At 44.4% G+C, this 19,388-nt stretch overlaps 1 protein-coding gene across 1 annotated transcript in view; it reads right to left on the bottom strand.

The window, feature by feature from the left end:
* The window catches only part of ADCY5 (adenylate cyclase 5), a 205,277-nt gene extending 185,895 nt beyond the window's left edge, over positions 1-19,382 (bottom strand). Inside the window, exon 1 of the mRNA XM_042041493.1 lies at positions 18,112-19,382. Within this exon, the coding sequence (XP_041897427.1) occupies positions 18,112-19,113 (1,002 nt within the window). The 5' untranslated portion in view covers positions 19,114-19,382. The remainder of the gene's footprint in view (positions 1-18,111) is intronic.
* Between the last annotated feature and the right edge of the window lie 6 nt (positions 19,383-19,388).

The following is a 19,388-nucleotide window of genomic DNA, read 5'->3' as shown; positions in this document are numbered from 1 at the left end:
TCTCCTTCCTCCTGAGCAGCTCTCACTTTCCTTCCATCTAGCCCTAGCATCCTCCACCTGTTCCTTCTGGAAGAGGCCTCAACAGGTAAAACATGACTTCAGTAAAAGCATGGGAAGAAAGCTGTGTGAAGCCTACCCTGTGTAAAGTCACAAGACCCCACAGTCAGGATTTGTTTTAACACAATCTCCAATCCCCTCCAAGTAACACTTCTGCACATAACTGCTGATCTATGTTGCTGGGCAAAGGCAAGCAGAGGGAAAAGGATTCTGCAGAGTGCTCTGCTTTGCCTGCTGAAGGTTTTCTGACACGATTAGACACTGTAAAACACCCTGCAAAGAGAAACTGAAATACACCTGCTCATTTGTTGGCTGACTCACTCACCGAGCCACACTAACATCCAGCGTGACTGCGGCTCCAGTGACACACCAGCTTCACGTATTCCTGGGTCTGCCTGCTCCTGGTAATTCTGCACGTGCAAGTGGACACCATCACCACACTGTGGGAAGTTTTGATCCGCAAAATTAACTCTGTCCAAGGCTCGGAGCCTGGAAGAAGAGGTGGTAGCAACAACACAAAGGGCACAGGGCCTGCCAGCAGTGTGCGTTAGGTGGATACTGACCCTTGGATGATTAAGCTTGCTAGCAGTCTGCTGTGTTTACAGTTACACAGCAGATGGTTCCTTTAAAACAGAAAAGCTCAAAACAGGAGGTAGCACTACCACCAAGTTGTTTAGTGAAAGTTTCCTACAATTTTTCCATTGTCAGTCCCAGCTGAGAGATGTTTGCTATGGAGAAGTCACACGTGAAAAAAGGACAAGCACGTGCATGCCAGGAAATTTCTGTGTTAGTCCCAATATAAGATCTGTGACAAGATGTTGTGGGTCTCATTTTTGGAGTGTCTGTTTCTTCCATTCAGCCCCTTGTCCTCTCCTCCCTTCACCCTCTTCTTCGAGTCCTCTTTCATATAATATTGAGCAATCATTACCCACTCAGCTTGCTGCCATAAACCTACAGACCCCTTCCAAGACAGCAGCAGGTCTTGAGCACACTTGGCCCATTTTGGTGCCACAGCCAAGACTCTGCACTTCCCTGCATCCTACACAGCACACTACCAGACTGCCAGCTCAGCTAGCTCATGAGATTTTGCTTAGCAGGCAACAGATAACACTTCACACTTCACAATTCATTTTAATTGCAACTTCTTTGTAGTGTTTTCCTTTATTCAAGGGAGAGAAGAAAATTGAAGAATTGGTTGATGTGGTCCAGATTATAACACTGATCCTTACTTTCAAAAGAACAGAGACGAGTTTACTCTGAAAATAACAACTCCAAATGACATCTCACAGCTGCCTCTCCTCAGCTCCATGAACCATCCTGCTGATCCTCCTTGTTTCTCTCTCAGCCTGCCGCCCTTGCCATCTCCATACAGGCCCACAAGCCTCCTCCATCTCAGCAAGATGTTTACCGTCTCCTCACACACACACTCTCCCTTGCATCCCATTTTCAGTTTGACCCTTCCCAGGGTCCCACAGACCTAAGTCCACCATCCCATATATCTTGCTTCTTCTCAACAGTGAGCTGCCACTGCCTTCTCTTTCCATGGATGGCGCAGAAGTGGGGGAGAACAGAGGAAAACAGGCAGGCAGGACTGCAAGCACAGAACTCAGCACGGAAGATGTAGGGAAGCATTAGCACCTCTCTGCGCTCGCCCTTTACCTGCACAACACAGACCCCCTTCCTCTTCAGTCCAACACACAAAGAATTGTCAATAGTAACCTCTTCCCTTTTGCTCCCTCACATTCAAATTTAAAGCCATTTTCCCACGAATAACAAAACCAAACAGACACCAAGCCTCCAAGTCTACTGTATTTTCTTTATTTCCTAGCAGAAGTCACTGTTCAGAGTTTAGTCAAAGGTGCTGTGAGAACCCTTTCTGCTGTGCCACACCAATTTCCACTGCAGATCACATCAGTAATCAGCATGCTGTGGTATGCAGGAGTGGTCAGGCAGCTCATGCCTGTTCAAGTGCAGCTACATTCAAAAGTTGGACTGAACAGTAGGAAATACAGAAGACCACAAGCTTATTATTTATTCTGTAGAAATGGCTAGAGGCAAGAGGAGGCAGTCACACTGTTTAGTCAATGAAAAATGCTCTTCAGGAAGATGTCTAAATTCACAAGACCCACTTGGGAACTTTAGGATGCCTGAGGCATCCCATGTTGAGAGCCAAGGCACTACAGGAAAAAATGGCTTTGGAAACTTAATTTCACATTTTAACCAATCCAGCAGGGTGAAAGAAAGTTTTACTCCTTCCTCAGACCTCTCCTAAGCTCCCTCATAACTGAGGCTAGAAAGCCAAGGACCTCAGGAAGCCATAACCATTCCCTTTGTACTGCAAGGTAGATGGGTCAAGCCAGCTGTCCCATAAGTTCACTGTGGTAAATATGAGATGCTGCAAACATACCAAAACCCGCTTTCTTCTGGCACCACAACCTCACCATGATCAAGACAGACACACTCTGTGCATGCTCATCCAGGAGGATCGGACCACTGTCTTCGTCACACTCCTCAAACACCTCAGCACAGAGGGGTTCTGCTGGCTGAAGGGGCTGAGCCAGTCCCAGAGCTTGGATTAGTTGCATGATTAATGAAAAGGGCTGCAATGCAGCCTTCCAGACTCAAAGCAAGAGAATGCTCACAAACACAGTGTAAAAAAAAAAAAAAAAAAAAAATCTTGCTATACCATACACTGTCATTCTGGTCTGGGGGGGAAATAAAACAGAAAAAAACCCAAACAACTAATTCTTAGAAAACATAGCTAAATGGAAACAAAGCCCAATCACCCTTTCCTGTACCTTCAAGGCAGATGCTAACACACATCTCTGCATGCAACAGCCTCAGAACCAGTTCAGAGCACAGATATGGAAAGAGGTGCTGGCACAGCTTCCTTGGCCTTTGCTGACAATGCTGTTTTGTTCTTCCATAAAGCAGTTTTGTTTAGGGCCTTCTTTGAAAATTCCATCATGACACATGTGCAAAGTGCCAGCATGGATATATGTGCTCATCCAGGATTGTTTTCACCATGGTTAATACTCTACCCCCCAGGAAATCCTCAACCACAGTCTGTTCCACATGCTCATTATTTCACAAGGAGGAATATGCAGTCCTGTCCCCACACAGTTTCTGTCTGTCTGCCCCTGCCCCTCCCAAAAGTCACCAAGTGTTCCTGGGGCAGCTGCTTTTCATGGATTTAGAGGAGGGCTTTGAAGGCAGCTGAGATGACAGGGCTCGCACACCCTGCATGAACTCCATCCACCTCTGTGAATCACACGAGCTAGTGCTCCTGATGACACAAAATCATGGCTCAATGCACACTTCTGTTCCAGAAAGTGTGTTATTCATCTGCACAAGTGTAGGACCTCAGTGCAAGGAAGTTAGGAAGCACTTGAGTATTAATGCTAGCTAAGTAAAACACCTCCTGATTTCCTCAGCAAAACGGCACTTGACCCACATTTTCTAGAAAGCAACAGCTTGCATGTTAGTCTGTGCAAACTCTACTCAAAAGGAAAGAAACTGACCCACATTTGAACTGTCTCAGTAATCAGTGGTGCATAAGAAAGGCTCCCAAAGTAACACCATTAACCCAGTGTGTTATCTCCAGTAGGTGGGCTCTCTAAGACAATTTTACAGGGATTAATGCTGAACTTTTTCTTGCCTACAGCATCCAGGGCAATCATGTCCAGTTTCTGGGGAAAAAAACAGATTCCACCCCAAAAATATAAGCTTCCTATGAAGAGACACTCTAAAAATATGACCTTTCAAGCATTCAAAAACAGACCTAGATGTGTGGTCCATGGTACAAGGTGCAATGAGGAAAGCCATAGAGGAAGGCCTGCACCAAAACTTCATTATTGATTTAACATGCCCCATCTACACTTCCATGCCCTCCTCCTACTATCAGTAACTTGTAGGTTTCTTCCAATATTTTAATCTCTTACTTTTTCTATAATCACTGAGTATTCAACTGCAAGTTTTTTTTACCAGACCTTTCCTATTAATTAAAAAAAATCTTGTGGAACAGTTAATATTTTGGTGAAGAATCACATCATGTAACTCCATGCATATGGGGTTTATACACACTCCAGAGCTATCACTGGTCACAAACACACACTGGATATCACAGATATTTTAAGGCCCCAATCACTGTGATATCTAGTTCAATAAGATGGATAACAGAAGGATTGCTCTGCAGTTTCCCACCAGCAGGTTCCTTTGCCAGGCACTGCCACTTGCAGGGCAGTTCATCAGAAACCAGCGCAATGTTCTGCTGAAAGGAGGTCAGAAACCAGGAGCGACAAAGCACGTCAGGCAGAGATGGTGCTGAGTGTCTGTGAGGCCCAACTGCAGCACATGGGCAAGTCATGGCCTGATTTGCTAGAAATAGGGATCATTTCCTCTGCAGCACTGGTAGCAGAGCAGGCAGGTGGGCCTGAAGGCAGCAGAAGAAAGAGGCAGGATGCCAACATAAGCCTGAAGCAAATTAAATATCAGAAGGCAGCAGGTTCCTTTGAGACTGCTTGGTTGCTCTTTTGGCAGAGGAGAAAAGCAAGCCATTAAAGAGGCAGAATACACCCGTGTGGACTTCATTTGCAGCACTAATTGCCATGCACGTGTGCTAATTGCCCTCACATGAAGTGCAAGGGACTGGGCACTACTTGAATCCCAGGCAGTAGTGAGTCTTCCAAAGTAACACTTGTTGGATCATGCTCTCACCACACATTCCACTTGTACCAAACAAATATGGAAGGAATCAGTGCAGTCTTGTTTTTTCATAAAGTTATCCACTGCAGTTTATTTAGAGGCCAAAAAGGAAACTTTAACCAGAACACCAGAGATCTTCAAAACATTAACAAAGTTTGGTGCTTCTTACCAAGATAAGAGAAGGTAACAGCCACTAAAACAAACTGTTCCCTGCTGTCACTCTGGAGGACAGGGTAATGGAGATCTGTCCTGCAGCCAACTTCTGTGACTGTCTTTTGTCAGTAATAGCAACACTACTTGATTGCTCTCAGTAAAAGCTGACAGCTGTCAGGGCTCATCCTAGTTACCTACACAGGTAAAGTGCATCAGAAAAATAAACACCGGTGGCAGGAACACAGAGCTGCACTGCCTGGAGACTTCTCCTGGGACTGTTTACATCACTGAGGAGGTGAAAGCAAGGAAAAAGCAGAGGGAGGGCAGACTACAGCAGGTGGACAGATCATGCTTGGCCATCCTCTCTCCTGTTTTGTTAAGGGTTTCCTGGAAAAACAGAATTGTGAGACAGTGGAACAGAGTGTCCAGAGAAGCTATGGATGCCCCATCCCTAGAAGTGTTTGAGGCCAGGATGGATGGGGCTCTGAGTAACCTGGTCTAGTAGATGTCCATGCCCATGGCAGGGGTGTTAGAACTGGGTGATCTTTAAGGTCCCTTCCAACCCAACCATTCCATGATTCTACAAAAAAGGAGTTCATGCCCTTCCCTCCAGCAAAGTCTGAAAGCAGCATATGTCTGTATCAGGATATTAACATGTCCTTAACATCCTTCAGCTGCATTTGCTCCTAGTTCATTAACAGTCTTTTCTCACTGGATTATACCCACCCCTCTGATCTGTTTGCTCAGGTGTGCATATGCACCTCCCAGACTATTTTGGTCCAAATATATGGACTAAACTCACTATGGGTGAGTTGGGCTGGAAAAAAACCATTTCATTTCCTGAGTTTGACTGTTTGGCAGTAACAGTATTTCTGCTGAAGCACATACAACTAAAAAAACCTGGAAAACCAGAGACTCAATGATCCATTACCACATGAGTGAAGAAGAGGAAATGCACCTCTCACTATTTTTTGCAGTATTTCTTCCCAGTTTTTTTTCCCCAGGACCTACAGAGAAGTCAGACTGGGGAGAGAGACAGAAGACACTGCAGACGCATCTTCCACCAGCATCTCTCTGATACACTGCAGGGTGCCTAGTAGAAGACAGATGCTTCTCAGTAATGTGAGGATTGATCAGTGTAAATCAGTCACTATTGTTCTACACCAGCTGTCCCTTCATACAGAAAAGCCCTGAGGGGAGTTAAAGGCATTTTGCAAGCAGCCAGAGGGAAAAAGGTATTTTTGGTGACAGGCAGGAGGCATTTAGATTCCAACTCATTTCTTGTTGTGCTAAATAAAAACTAGACAAGGCAACAACAATTTAGGGTACGATTAGAAGAGAGGTAAGACTCCTTTTAGATCTAATTGGGACAGACAACAGCAGAGGGAGAAGTAGATATCATGAGAATTAAGATTCAAAAGTTAGTTGACTCAGTCCTGGAAACTGCAGCTCTGCCTAAGACCACTGTTTGTGCAGAAGGCACCCTTCAGGTTCTTTTCTCTTCTACTGAAAGGAAATCAACATTTTAACTCTGCCCAGATCCAAATGCCATTTCAATGAGCAAGCCAATGTTACAATGCCACCTATTTGAAGGGAGCACAATATTTCTCCAATAAGCTTCAGCAGGAGGTTTGGCAGGCAGGGAGCTGTCACAGCATCTCCCCATGGAGTTTGACGTGCGGAAGATATGCTCATGTTGCAGCAAGGCACTGGCTCAATAGCGTATGGAGTATTGCAAATGGCTTAAACAGAAGGAGAGCTGCTGGAAACCGAAGGAGCTTCTCCCAGGAAAGACACAGAAGAGCATCACCTGCCACTTCTGTGGCATTCCAGGTATATGTCTGGGATCTCAGACATACAGTATTTTGTCCTGGTCACAGCTGCTAAGGTTTAGTCTCAGCCCCAAGCAAGAGGTCGTGCTCTGAAAGCAGATAATTTCTCTGGGAAGGATGAGTCGTGAGCAGTCACAGCACCCCTTGCACAGAGGCAGCCGTAGAGGTGACACTCATGACCAGGCTCCTGAAAAGCAGCTTTGGAACTGGGGCCAAGGGCTGGCTAAACATGAGAGATAAGCTCCTCCCTTGACTCTGTCCCTATCACAACCAGACCCAACCCTTGCCAAGGGGGATAGCACTTAGCACAGAGGGTGACACTCTCTGTTCTAACAGAAAATGGAGTTATTACTAAGGTAACAATATAAAGTACTGCTCACTTACATAAGCTACAGTCTTAGCCTGAAGATATTATGGTAAAGATTGGTCTGTTCAGAAAAGTTCATCAAAATAAATTGAAGAAAATTATTTAAACCTGTGAGAACACTTCTTTTAACGAGCATGACTTGATTTAGTTTGCATTCCCTCTGGAAGTGAATTAAATTAACTAGGTCCATTTGCATTTAAAATAGACAAGTAAGGTGGTTTCAGCAGTGGGCTATAGTTTCTGTATAGTGGGCTCCATATTGTGGTTTAACTAATCCACAGAGTGTTACATTTCCTAGACATCATTGCCTGGACAAACCATCAGTGTCATGACAGCCAGATACCCATGACCTGAATTAGAGGAGAAGGAAAACAAACAAACAAATATCAAATTGCTGTTTCCTAACTTTCTCTCTTGAGATATGAAAATATTTTCAGGAAATACTTCCTTAAGTATTTGTTCACAGTCATTTCAACCACAGTGCAAAAGGCATACACTTTTAAGAGTCTCTGAAGCAGCTCTGGACTTCTAAGGAGTTACCTAAGGACAGCTACCCTAACAGCTGAGAAGGACCAGGCACCGAAAAGGAGGCCACCTGAGAAAGAACAGGTAACCTTCAAGCTTACTGCTGGTACTGCAGTGCTTTCAGGCCCCACTCAGGAATGAGACCCAGCTGTGCCAGATGTCATTCAAATGCACTGTTTGTGACAACAGAGAACGGCAGGCTCTGGGTGGGGTGGGAACTAAAACCAGGTGAGACAAGGAAACTAAGCACCAGTTCCAGCTGAGAGCAGCCAGAGAGCTCTGGTCACAGACAGCTCCTTCTTTACTGTCTGCTCCTACCCAGGGCTGTGATTGCTGGTTTGCTTAAAAAAAAAAAAAAACCACCAACAAAACAAACACACTAGAAATTGTGACCCCCGAGAGCACGTACACAAAGGAGAGATTTTTTGAGACAGGTCTGTGATTAGTACCTGCCACAAATGGTTTTGGCTGACTTGGTCTTTTCTTGGTGCAGCAAGATGGCATAGCTGACCTCTGGAAGTATCCTTCAACCATATAGTTTCTGGTTTTGTACCTTTCAAAAGTTATCAATACATCTGTCATACCAAGGGGTGACACTTGTTCTAGCACACTGACACGATTAAGAAGACACAAGCCTGAGATCTAGTCTCTCATTTTCCTGGCTTGTCAACAGCCTTGCAAATTTCTCAGTTATGATAGTAAACCCATATGTACAGCATCTAGTTGGTGGTGTACTGCTAAAAAGTCCAGAATAGACATGGAGCAAAGAAAAATGCCATATTCAACATCAATTAAGAAGGCAAGAACATAATTACCCAGTACAAAATATGGGCATGATATCAGAACCCCTTCACAACTAACACATCCATCTGTGTTATATTTAAGTAGATGCCACCAACTTGAGCAAATATCCCCAATATGTTCCATCACAGGGTATTGAAATCCTGTCTCACTAAGAGAAGAAAGGAAAAAAAAAAGCATTGGTTCAGTTCACCTTCAGTTCAGAAATCACTGCAGATTGCTTTTTCAACTGACAAATACTGTGCAATTTAGCATTTGAACTTTTTTTTTGATTTATTTATTCCATACCATCTGAATGGAAGAAATCTTAAAGCATAGGAGAATTCTTCAGTGGGTACTGTTAAATGAACTCAGCAGTCCATCCTGGCCTTAAGATCCAGAGACTTCACCACTCAACAGCAGTTCCCACACTAGTAACCTACTTCATGTTCAACGGTCTTAAAGACTGCATTTAGCTTTTAGCATGACTGACATTGTGATTACACATTGTCCCACCACACTGTAGAGCCTCCTCTTTCCTTAGTACTGCAGAACATTTCTCCCTCTCCCCTATGAGATTATTACTAACCACCTGCCTGAAAAAAAGAAATTCCATTTAAGTGGAAATGTCTTCATTAATAATATGTCCCTTGGTCCCCCCATTTGTGCAATTCTGTGTATAAATACCCACACATTAAGCAAGAAAACACACAGAAAGCTGCCATTGGGTACCTCCCCACAAATGGAAAGAGTTCATCACTCAGCAAGCATGTCTGAGGAGCTCTGTCATCTGTGGGCTGACCAGCAAACTACTGTTTTTAGAAATACTGATTTGAGTAGTCCCTTACCACATCGCTGGCTCTAAGAATTCAGTTTGCAGAGTGAGAGGGACACAGGGCTCAGTGCTTGTAGCATTTAGTCTAGAGCAGGGAATTAAGGGAAGGAGGCAAGGCTTTTTCTGGAAGGGAAGATACAGCCACAGAACTGTTTGCATCAGCAACATTTTATGACAGATTCTTGCAAGCAATGTCATAGCCTTTTCTTTTGACTATGAAGTGAGACAGAATGTCTTATACAAGCTGCAAACATCTTTGAAGAATAAACAGTTTGCGTAAGTTGCCTCTTTGAGAGATCAATTTCTAATGTCTGGGGGAAAAAGAAAGAAAACACAAACCTTTCTTTATTTCTATTCTCTCTGTGTTGCATCAGCACAGTCCTTTGTTTACTGTCTGCAAAGATGCACTCTGATACTAATGGAATGTGTATATTGAATTTGAAGAGCAGCTTTAATTCCCAAAACTCAACCTCCCAAAAGCAAAGTTCCCCAGGAAAAGACAGGATGATAGCCAAGCACGGCAATGCCACAAAGACCCAATTCACAGTAAAAAATTTGATGGGTATTACATGGGTGTGTAAAACTTTTCATGAAAAGAAAAGGCAGTTTAATATTTCATCTGGAAACTCATCACTCAAACTGCAGAAGAAGCAGTCTAGGTAAAGGAATTATAAACAAAATCAGGGCAGGATTGAGGATGCTTTGAAATATACTTCTCTTCTGCTATTTCTGCTGCTATGAAGTAGGAGAAGCCACAAATGATGACTAAAAAATGCACACTACAGACAGTTCCGATAACATCTTAAATACACAAATATGATTTGTGTTCCTGATGTCTGGGGAAGGGAGTAAAGATACATAGCAATTACATTAGTGACATATAAATATGAAGAAAGAAGTACATAATGATATTTTATTTGCAGAACAAAGCTGACAATACCGTGAAACTCTATAGTGAGTGCTGTAACAAAAATCCTACTTGGCATTGGGGAGGCCAGCCTGGCACTAGAAGCAATACTGTTGGTGATGCCAGTGCTGCCCATTAATTCTTCAACCGTGGGGGGTCCTACCATTTGTAAACACATCATCTTTGTGGTGCAAAACCAACTGTGTCTGGCTGAAGCAGTTCACAGGCTTGTCTACCTACCTGGCTCCTGATGGACAGAGCTTCCCAAATGTTCAAATGCAAGACTGGAAGCAGAAGGCAGAGCTTTGAAATGTGTTCAGTCCATTTCTCTGAGTGTCAGAACAAAACCATCTCATGCTAAATTCTACTGAATTCAGCAGATCTGCTGAATGATGCCATTCCTGTACCTGCCAGTGATGAAACCGGCAAGACTCAAAACCATCATAAAGCATCACGGAAACTTTCACTGGGAGTGGTCTAGTTGCAGGTGCTAAAAGGCATTTTGAGTCTTGTCTTGGCCTCACACATTTTATGTGTGACCTTATTAAGTGCTAGAAACTTCAAACTTTCTTATGATAAGGTGAGAACATTTAGGAGTTCAGGAGAAAAATATTAAAATTCTTGTCTGTTTCCCACACCCCCTCATAACTTGATTATCCTTTTTAATATCTTTGGGGTTGTGTTTTTTCATTCACGTGAGATTTCCCCTTGGGTTTTTACCTAGCCTAAGGACTCCATAATAATGAATCAAATTAAGTTTCTGGCAGCAGCAGGATACATCTCTGGTAAAGACAAAAAAAAATATTTTTTAAAGTATCACTAATGTCAAAACAAAAAGAAGAAAGAGCATCCCATGGATGAAAGATATCACAAGTTCAGATCGCTAGGTTAGACTTCAGAGGGAGGGAAGGAACTAACACTGAGTATATCCCACATCAAAACACAGGACTTGCAGGCGATGAAAAAAGTCACACAGCAGTTAGACAGGAACCCCACCCATTTCCCAGAAGCTGTAAATCTTCACATTCCTTGCACAAATTTTGTCATTGTCCTACCCCTCTGGGCCATAAAAAACCAACTTGTAGCACGTCATGAAATCATGTAGCAGCTGGAAGGCTCCAGGGAGATTCTGGTGCACTCCAGCTCTCTCCACACTACCCCTTCTGGGTACAGATTACCTGCAAGGTGCCATGTAAGCCATATAAGTATAAAGCAGATGGGAGGACAAACCTTGCCCAAGGCTGGCAAAACTTGGAGCCCTGTCTTCTACCTCCTCAAACAAAAGCGGGTATTTTCTCTGAATCACACCCACCTGCACAGGGAAAAAAAATAAAAAAACAAAAACAAACAAAAAAAACCCCAACAAGATGGAAAAGAACAAAAGAACAAAAAAATTAAAAATACGTAAAGAGAGACAAGAAGGAAAAAGAAAAAAAGAGATGAGAAGGAAAAGAAGGACAGGAGTTTTCAAAGCACAGGTTCTCAGAAGCCACTACCAGCTACAGGGTGGATCACTTTACCACACACATGGAAGCTGTTGTTGAAATAATTTTGATTTTTACCTCTCAGTTTTTCAGCTGTTGCTGGGGTTTTTTCACTGCATCTTCTACCAGGACAGAAGGAAAATTCTTTTGGTTCGACTAGAAAATGAGAGTAATATCCAGTAGTACCAAAATATGATGGCCAAACCAGCTATTCCCAAAAGACTGTAACTATTCCAACGACTGCGATGGCCAGAAAGTTAGCAATTGTTCTGCTTTTCTTAAAAGAGAGGGAGCCATGGTACATGACTGAAAGATTAGCTAATCAGACACAAATTGAATGCATTTGGAGAACAGCCTGACACCCAAAGTTCACATTCCAGCTGGGCTGAGTCCCAGTCCTCTTCCACCCCAGACCTTGGCAGTGCTGCCCACACAACAGCAGACTCAGAGCAAAAGGGCATTTAGGAAGCACTGGGCCAATTCAGGCTCCAGGAGGACACAACCAGTTCCAGTGAGCTTTTAGCACCAGGATAATCAGCATTTTATATCCACTGCTGTTCAGGTTTATAAATCATCTGAATGAGGTTAATCACAAAAGATCACATAAATAAGATGTCCTGCTTTGGAGAGGTGACTGACAGAGAACAGGGGTCACACTGGTGTCAGACTAAGCCATCGTGCCCAGGACACTGAAGGACAAGTCAATGGCTGCTTTGTAAGTTTGGGGCATGGAAAGTTATCCTTCTGCCTCATGTACCTTAATGAATCCTGATGTTTTTCTGAAGTATCTTCACCTCTCCAGAAATGAACAGAAATAGCACACCCTGCCTTTTCAAGCATGTCATAAAAATGCCTAGAGGACAAGACTTTTTGCTATACACCTCAATCATGCCTATTTCATTTTGTCTCCAATTCACCGAGATTCAACTCGGCTATAAAAGTGCGATTACTACCACAAGGCTGAGAGTAATTACTCAAATAGGTCAGTTTATCAAGACAACAAACCTATTAAGAATCCAGGGACATGGAGAAATTAGACACTCAGCACTCCATCACACTAACAGGTTTTGATACTGGTGAACATTACAGTGAAATATTAAACCAATTCATGGGGGGGGGGGGGAGGATAAAACAAGGGGGTAGATTAGGAGGTGGCAGGATCATAGGATAATTTAGTAGATAAGAAAAACAGATACACCTTTGTAAACTTCAAACAACACATGCATTCCCAAGAGATACAGGCAATATTCCTACAAAGGACTAAATTGATACACACTACCTCAGGGATATTCTTAATTACTTCTGTTACACAATTACCTTAGGGAGGCAACTATCAATGCAACAGTTACTGAATATTTCAGGTTGCCATTTTCTCCCCTGAACAGAAAACCGCACATCGATTTTCACTAACTTTGGTGCAATTGCTGCTCAGGCAGATTCTTCAGTAGTGAGCAGTGCTACAGCTCTTCTCACTGCACAAGAGCCCACTGATATCAATGTTTATGCAGAACAGGGCATTAAGTGCTGTTTAAGGCACCCAGTACCCGGCCCCATGTGGCTGAGCACCTTAAAAATCCCATCCTATACAAACATTACTCAACTATATTTTCCAGGTGGAAAGAAGTAAAACAGGCAACACCTAACCATAAGAGAGCTGACACACAGATACATCTGCGTTCCAGGTAGTTTATCTCTCCTTCTTGATGAATAAAGACAATGCTGCTTGAAGACAATGAAAGCACAACGCAAGGACTTGATTAACACACTGCTGAGAATCTGCCTCTAAATCAGTCATCACTTACATATATTAAGCATGCTGAGGCTAAGATGGAACATACAGTACTACTTCTCCTGCTGTGTGACTAACTTCTTGTTGAATGCCATTCAAATTGCCATCTAGAAAGCATCTCTACGAGGTGCTAAGAGATATCCACATGATTCAAGCTGATTCCCTGTTACAGTAAGAAATTGTTTTTAGCCCTGCTGAAACGAGTTTATTTATCAAAAGGAGAAAGAGAGACTAGTTTTCATACCAACATCTCCCAAGAAATGGTTGAACTGGAATGCTACACTGTCAAGAGGTCCGGATCAATCATGTGCCATTAACAGGCGCTGACAGAAAGAAAGGCCAACACGTACTCAGTTCTCAGAAGCAAAGGATGAAGAGTACTAATGTAATGCTGTTATGATGGAGACATGGAAAACGGTCCAGCAAGAAGTAGCCGTGAGTCAGAGAGACAAACAAAAGATGTGCTGAGGTAGTTCAGAACCTTTCTGTCAGAGATCCTTTGCAGAAGGTTTGCAGCAGTATTTGGGTAGAAAAGAGATCAGTGCATTTCAGTTTCTCTTTCAACGAGGTTACTGACACAAGACAAAAAAAAAGGTATTTATTTTTCGTGGTACCTTAACAGTCACCCACTCATACTGAGTTAATAAACTACAGAGTTAACTGTATCCTTGAACAAGGAACCTCAGAAAGTTACAATAAAACAGGTTTGGATGGGAAAACAGGAGTAAATCTAACCTCAGTCCAGGGGCCTGTTTGGTGTTTGTATATGGCATTCCTATTCCCTACTCCTGGTCCCCCACCCACTCCCACACACAGTCCCCATCCCTTTGTAAGTCTGATTCAGAGCCCAATAAACTCTCTTATGAAATTCCCTGTCCCTTAGCCCATAGTCTTACAAAAACGCCAGCGCTTACTCAAGACTATCTGCACTGAGGGCAGCTGGTCTCCTCACATGACTTCAGTTAAGCATCTGCAACCCACAGGCTGAACCTCTTCCCATGTGCCTGTACAAGTCTGTGGGTCAGCTGGGCAGTTTGCCCCATCGAACAGAGACTAAATCTCAGTGTTATCTTTGCTGTGAATGCAGATTACTGATAAATAGTACACTTCTTTCTCAGTTAAGTAGTAGAAAGCCCCATTCACGTGTAATGCTTCAGCGAATCCTAGAGTTGAGTGTTTTCAGAGCCTGAAAGTGTATCCATGGATAGTGTATCAACACATGGAAGAGTCTGGCCTGAAAAGAGATATTCTTACATACAAAGAGAAGACACACTTCCATGCAGCGGAACACATTTGTAGTCTGTCCCAGAATAACACAAGGACATAAACCTGAAGACAAATACAGTCGTCCTCTCCCCAATAAATCCAAAAGCAGTTCCTCTAGAGCTGACCCCAAGAACATACAAAACCCCCCTTTTAAGCAATCAGAATTTGTAGGTGGTGTAGCATCATCTATTCACCGTGCTCTGCTTCCAGTAGCCTGCTGCCTCTGAAAACAAGTAAATTCTCAGACACAGGATTTTTTTTTCTCCCCTCCCTCAGCATTGGATAACTTTCTAATATAATGCAATAATTAGCATTTTTTTTATTCCAATCAAACCTCAATTGAAGAAGCCAAGATCATTGCCTCTAGCCAATTAGACTCACAGAGGTACCAACTATACTCATCTTTTTGATAGGGGTGCTCAGGGCACTCTTTTGAAAGACAGACTCCTTCAGGTAGCAAAGAGAAGTCAGACTCTTCTTTCCAAATCCAGTGATCCCAGAAGAATTATTTTAAAAAGCAGCTCAGTTAAGATTGAACAATGACAACTACTTTTACTCCTGTCACCTTATGGATTCAGAAACAGCAGACTGCTTTAACCCTTCCATGAAGTGTGACTAGCATAGACTTGGATCAGAGAGTTTGGGGACAGAGAAATCCAGTAATGATAGGAGAAGATAATTCAGACAATAAACTCACGCATCCTCAGCTAGGGAATCCAACAAGCTGCCTTTCTCCCAAAAGGGACCTACAACCAAGAATTTCACTCTCTTGAGAAAGAGAAGTTTTTAACAAACTCCAGAGCCTTATAAAAGTGCTCAGGAGTCAACACAAGAGTCACCCTGCTTTGAATGTCAGTGGATCATAACAAGAGTATACGATTTCTCCTGGCTTGGAAACAATTCGGAGAGGATTAAAAGAAAAAACTCCCATAAAGAAAAATTTGCTAAAGTGTTATAGTTTAAAATGCCATGAAAAAGAGAGGAAAGGGGATATATATCCTAACCAGCCTTTCTTCTGTGACTGCTGGGTGTAAAGTACCATCCAGTCACACTCACGAATGCATTCACATTCACTCCTGCTCCACAAAACCCAGGCTGATGTGACTGCCAGTGTGAAGTCACAAAAAACATCTTAACTCCCTCTTCTTGACTTATCTGGTCTTCATCTGCTTTTGCCTCTGGTAGTTTGAAGGAGGAAAATAGGGCTTGCATGCATTAGGGGGGCAGATCTGAACACACCGGATTTCCACGGCAACAAGATACAGCCCCAGTGAGGAAGGCCTGTTAATAGCTGTGAGGCAATGTGCTCAGCAGAACAGATTTTTCTATCAGACAGCAAGAGATAGCAGCTTGTGTTCACACACAGACGTGTAAGGAATCTGATGCTTGACCTTGTACAACCCCACTGAATTCAGCCCGTGCTATGCCAGTGTAGACCACAGCAAGATAGAAACTGTGTTAGTGGGAAAAATAAACAGGCAACGTGAAGAGACGCTCTGCCTTTGAAGACAAAGTAAGAGTGCTCCTAGGACATTGCTCATTAACTGAACATTTATTGTCAAACCGTAGGAAAAACCCAGCATTACTATGAAAACGAAAGCAACTGTGCAATGCACAGATTTGTGCATACTGTACCATCACCTATTGCCCATGCTTCTACCTTTGACAAGTGCACACTTATACACAAGCCCAACCTCTTACAAATAACTTGCTGTTTGGAAAGGGAGGGAGCTGTTATTGTTCCAAATTCAAATGAGGGAGTCGATCATTTGGCCTTTGTAATTTAGGCTCCTTCGTATTAAAATACAGTTACCAACACTTCCCAACATAATGATATTTTATTCATTTGTTAGTATCCTCCAAACTCAGCTCTGCTTATAACAGACTGCTAAATCTTCTAGCCACAATCATGATGCGATTTGCCTTGACATCTAAGGATACAGTCTCTAAATACACTGATTTCAACAGGACAAGTCTCAGTTCATAAGGCAAAAAGCACACATGAGGCTTTGCAAGACCAGAGCCCCAGTGGGGAAGAGCTGAGGCCATTAGCAAACTTTTCCAAGTCAAGCAGGAAAACACCAACTGTCCCACTCACAGTGTATGCTCTGCTGGAAATGCACAAAAAGCCATCTATATCAAACATAAGAAAAATGTCACGTAGAGTTTATAAAAATACCTGTAACAAACTAAGAACAAAACCAGAAATTCTCCAAGTAGGTTTAACTGGGCAGAGGGGAGAAGAGAGTAATTTCATGGGCTATTTTGTGTAGCAGAACAGTGACAGCCTCATCCTAAAGAGGTTTTATTTAAGTCCTACAACTTTTCTTGCCACTGCAATAGGCAGAAGTCAAAACAACCCAGAACTAAGACTCAAAGCAGGCACTGAGTGTGAGGCTTTATTTTGTATTATGTCTTAGGGCTGTAAAACCACCAAACACCTGATTTTAATAAACAATTCCTGGTTACACACAAGCATCAGGACTGACTCTGTGACAGGCTCATCCTTGCTCAGTGTTCTGCACATCAGAAGGATGACAACTGCCTCACAGCTTCAATGTTTTAAATCAATGGTTTCCTGATTGCCACCACGCATGGTAAGCTTAAAGCACATGAGTCCCAAGGCTGCTTGCTTCACTTGAAGAGTGGCGCCTTGTATTACTGTTGTTTATACAGATATGGTAATTAAAAATTGCACTGTAATGCATTCGATAATAGTCTTATTGTTCCCATGAACTGAACTGCTCCAGTTAAACATGATATCACAGCTAAATAACAACCTGCTTTTATACTTTTTTTTTTGTACTTTTTATCCTGGCTGTACAGGAACTCTGGGCTTTTTCACCATAGAGATTTCCAGCACATCTCAGAGCAAAACACTTTCCTGCTAAACCAAAAGCCTACCCCACATTCCTGTGGAGCATGCTCTCCTAAGACGCCTAAGCTCTGCACCAACACCGAACCCAGAGTGACACACAAGGATAACTCTACCTGATAAAAACAGCCAGACTCTCTACACATTTCTCAGTAAAACGGCAGCATGCTTGGACACCGTTCCACAGGTGTGCTGAGCACAGGGCTGTTTACATTAAATACAACTGAAGGGCACTAGCAGGGCTGGCTGACAGCACTGGAGCAGCCGTCACGGGAACCCAGTAAGGCACATTTCTTGTATGCTTAGAGCCTTAACTTGGAGCAGAAATGAGGGAACACCACAGCCATGGAAAAAAAGCAAGATTACAGGCTAGCCACTACCTTGCACACCTTCCCACCCAGCAGTAGGTAAACTAGGGATTCAGCTGGAAGTCCTGTCAGCCTTACAGCATCAGGCAGGCATATGGAAGTCAGACTACCCCACTTCTCTTGCCCTTCAATGCTGAGCACACATCCAAAGCACTAAGGGCTTGCCTACCTGCTTCAGGAGGAACTTATCCTCCGCGTTGATCTTGAGGGAGACAGCCAGGTGGATGGCAGAGAGCACCACCCCGCTGATGACCGCGGCTCTCATCCGCACCGGCAGCAGCGTGTAGATGCTGTAGATAAAGAAGACGGTCCACCAGATGCCCTCTGAGGCGCTCCTAGGCCACACCAGCAGAACTCCTACCACTTGCACTGCCAGGATCACCAGGATGACAGAGTAGCATGCCAACCACATGTGGTCCTGGTGGAAGTTGTTGCGGTTGCACACCATGCACAGCACCACCATTAGCACGATGGCCAGGGAGAGCACCACGACATAGGATACCTCATAGCGGCCGTGTGCGGCATGGAAGATCAGCATGACCACACAGACCAGCACCAGCACGGCCATAAGCATGGTGAGGCTGCTCTGGTTAAGCCGAAAGAAGTAGCGCTGATAGAGACGTTCCAGTTTCTCAGACTGGAACTTCTTGGACCTGAAGATTTGCAGCAGGCTACTGCAACAACTGCCCATGGAGAAGGCCGCCTCGGAGTCCCCCTCGTCCCCGTCCTCTTCCTCCAGCTCCTCAATCTTGGCCTTGATGCGTTTCTCGTCCAGCCCCAACTCCACAGAGCGGGGCCGTACCTCCCCCTGCTCCCCCAGCTGCCGGGGGCTGGCATTGTTGGGGGCAGTGGGGGAATCACTGCCAGGCGGGTGGCGGGACCGGTGACGTCTGCTGTCGTCACCGTGCTCCTGCCAGGCGGATTTGGACCTAAAACTCATCATCCTGCAGCCGCTCTCCCCGCGGTTCCGGGGCTCGTAGTCTTCCTCGCTCCTCCACCTGCTCGACATGCGGGAGGCCTTCTTGCCCGAGGACCTGTTGGGAGGCGGCGGGTAGGAGTAGCCATTGGCCCGGGCCTCCGCCTCGCCCCAGGCCGAGCGGTGCTGCTCGGTGCCTGCCCAGGGCGCGGGACCGCCGAAGCCCGGGGGGCTGACGCTGTTGGACCGGGACATGCCCTGAGGAACGGGGCCGCGGGCGAGGGGATGACCGCCGGGCAGGCACAGGGGATGACCGCGGGGACGAACCGCCGGGAGAAAACCCCAAAAAGCAGAGGCGAAGGAGAAAAAAATGAGGGGGGGGAAAAAAAGAAAAAGAAAAAAAAAAGAAAGAAAAAAGGCAAAACCCGCAAATGCCCCCAAAGTCTCCGGAGCGGCCGGGCGTCCCCAGAGCCGGGGTGTCCCCGGCGGGACACTCAGGGCAGTGCCATCGCCGGCCCCGGTGCTTCGAC

The sequence above is a fragment of the Corvus kubaryi genome, unplaced genomic scaffold (genome assembly GCF_017639235.1).
Source record: "Corvus kubaryi isolate FWS band 111438036 unplaced genomic scaffold, C.kubaryi_AGA036_p1.0 37396, whole genome shotgun sequence".
NCBI classification, from domain to species: Eukaryota; Metazoa; Chordata; class Aves; order Passeriformes; family Corvidae; genus Corvus; species Corvus kubaryi.
The sequence above is the reverse complement of the archived record's forward strand: the minus strand, read 5'-3'. Positions and strand labels throughout refer to the sequence as shown.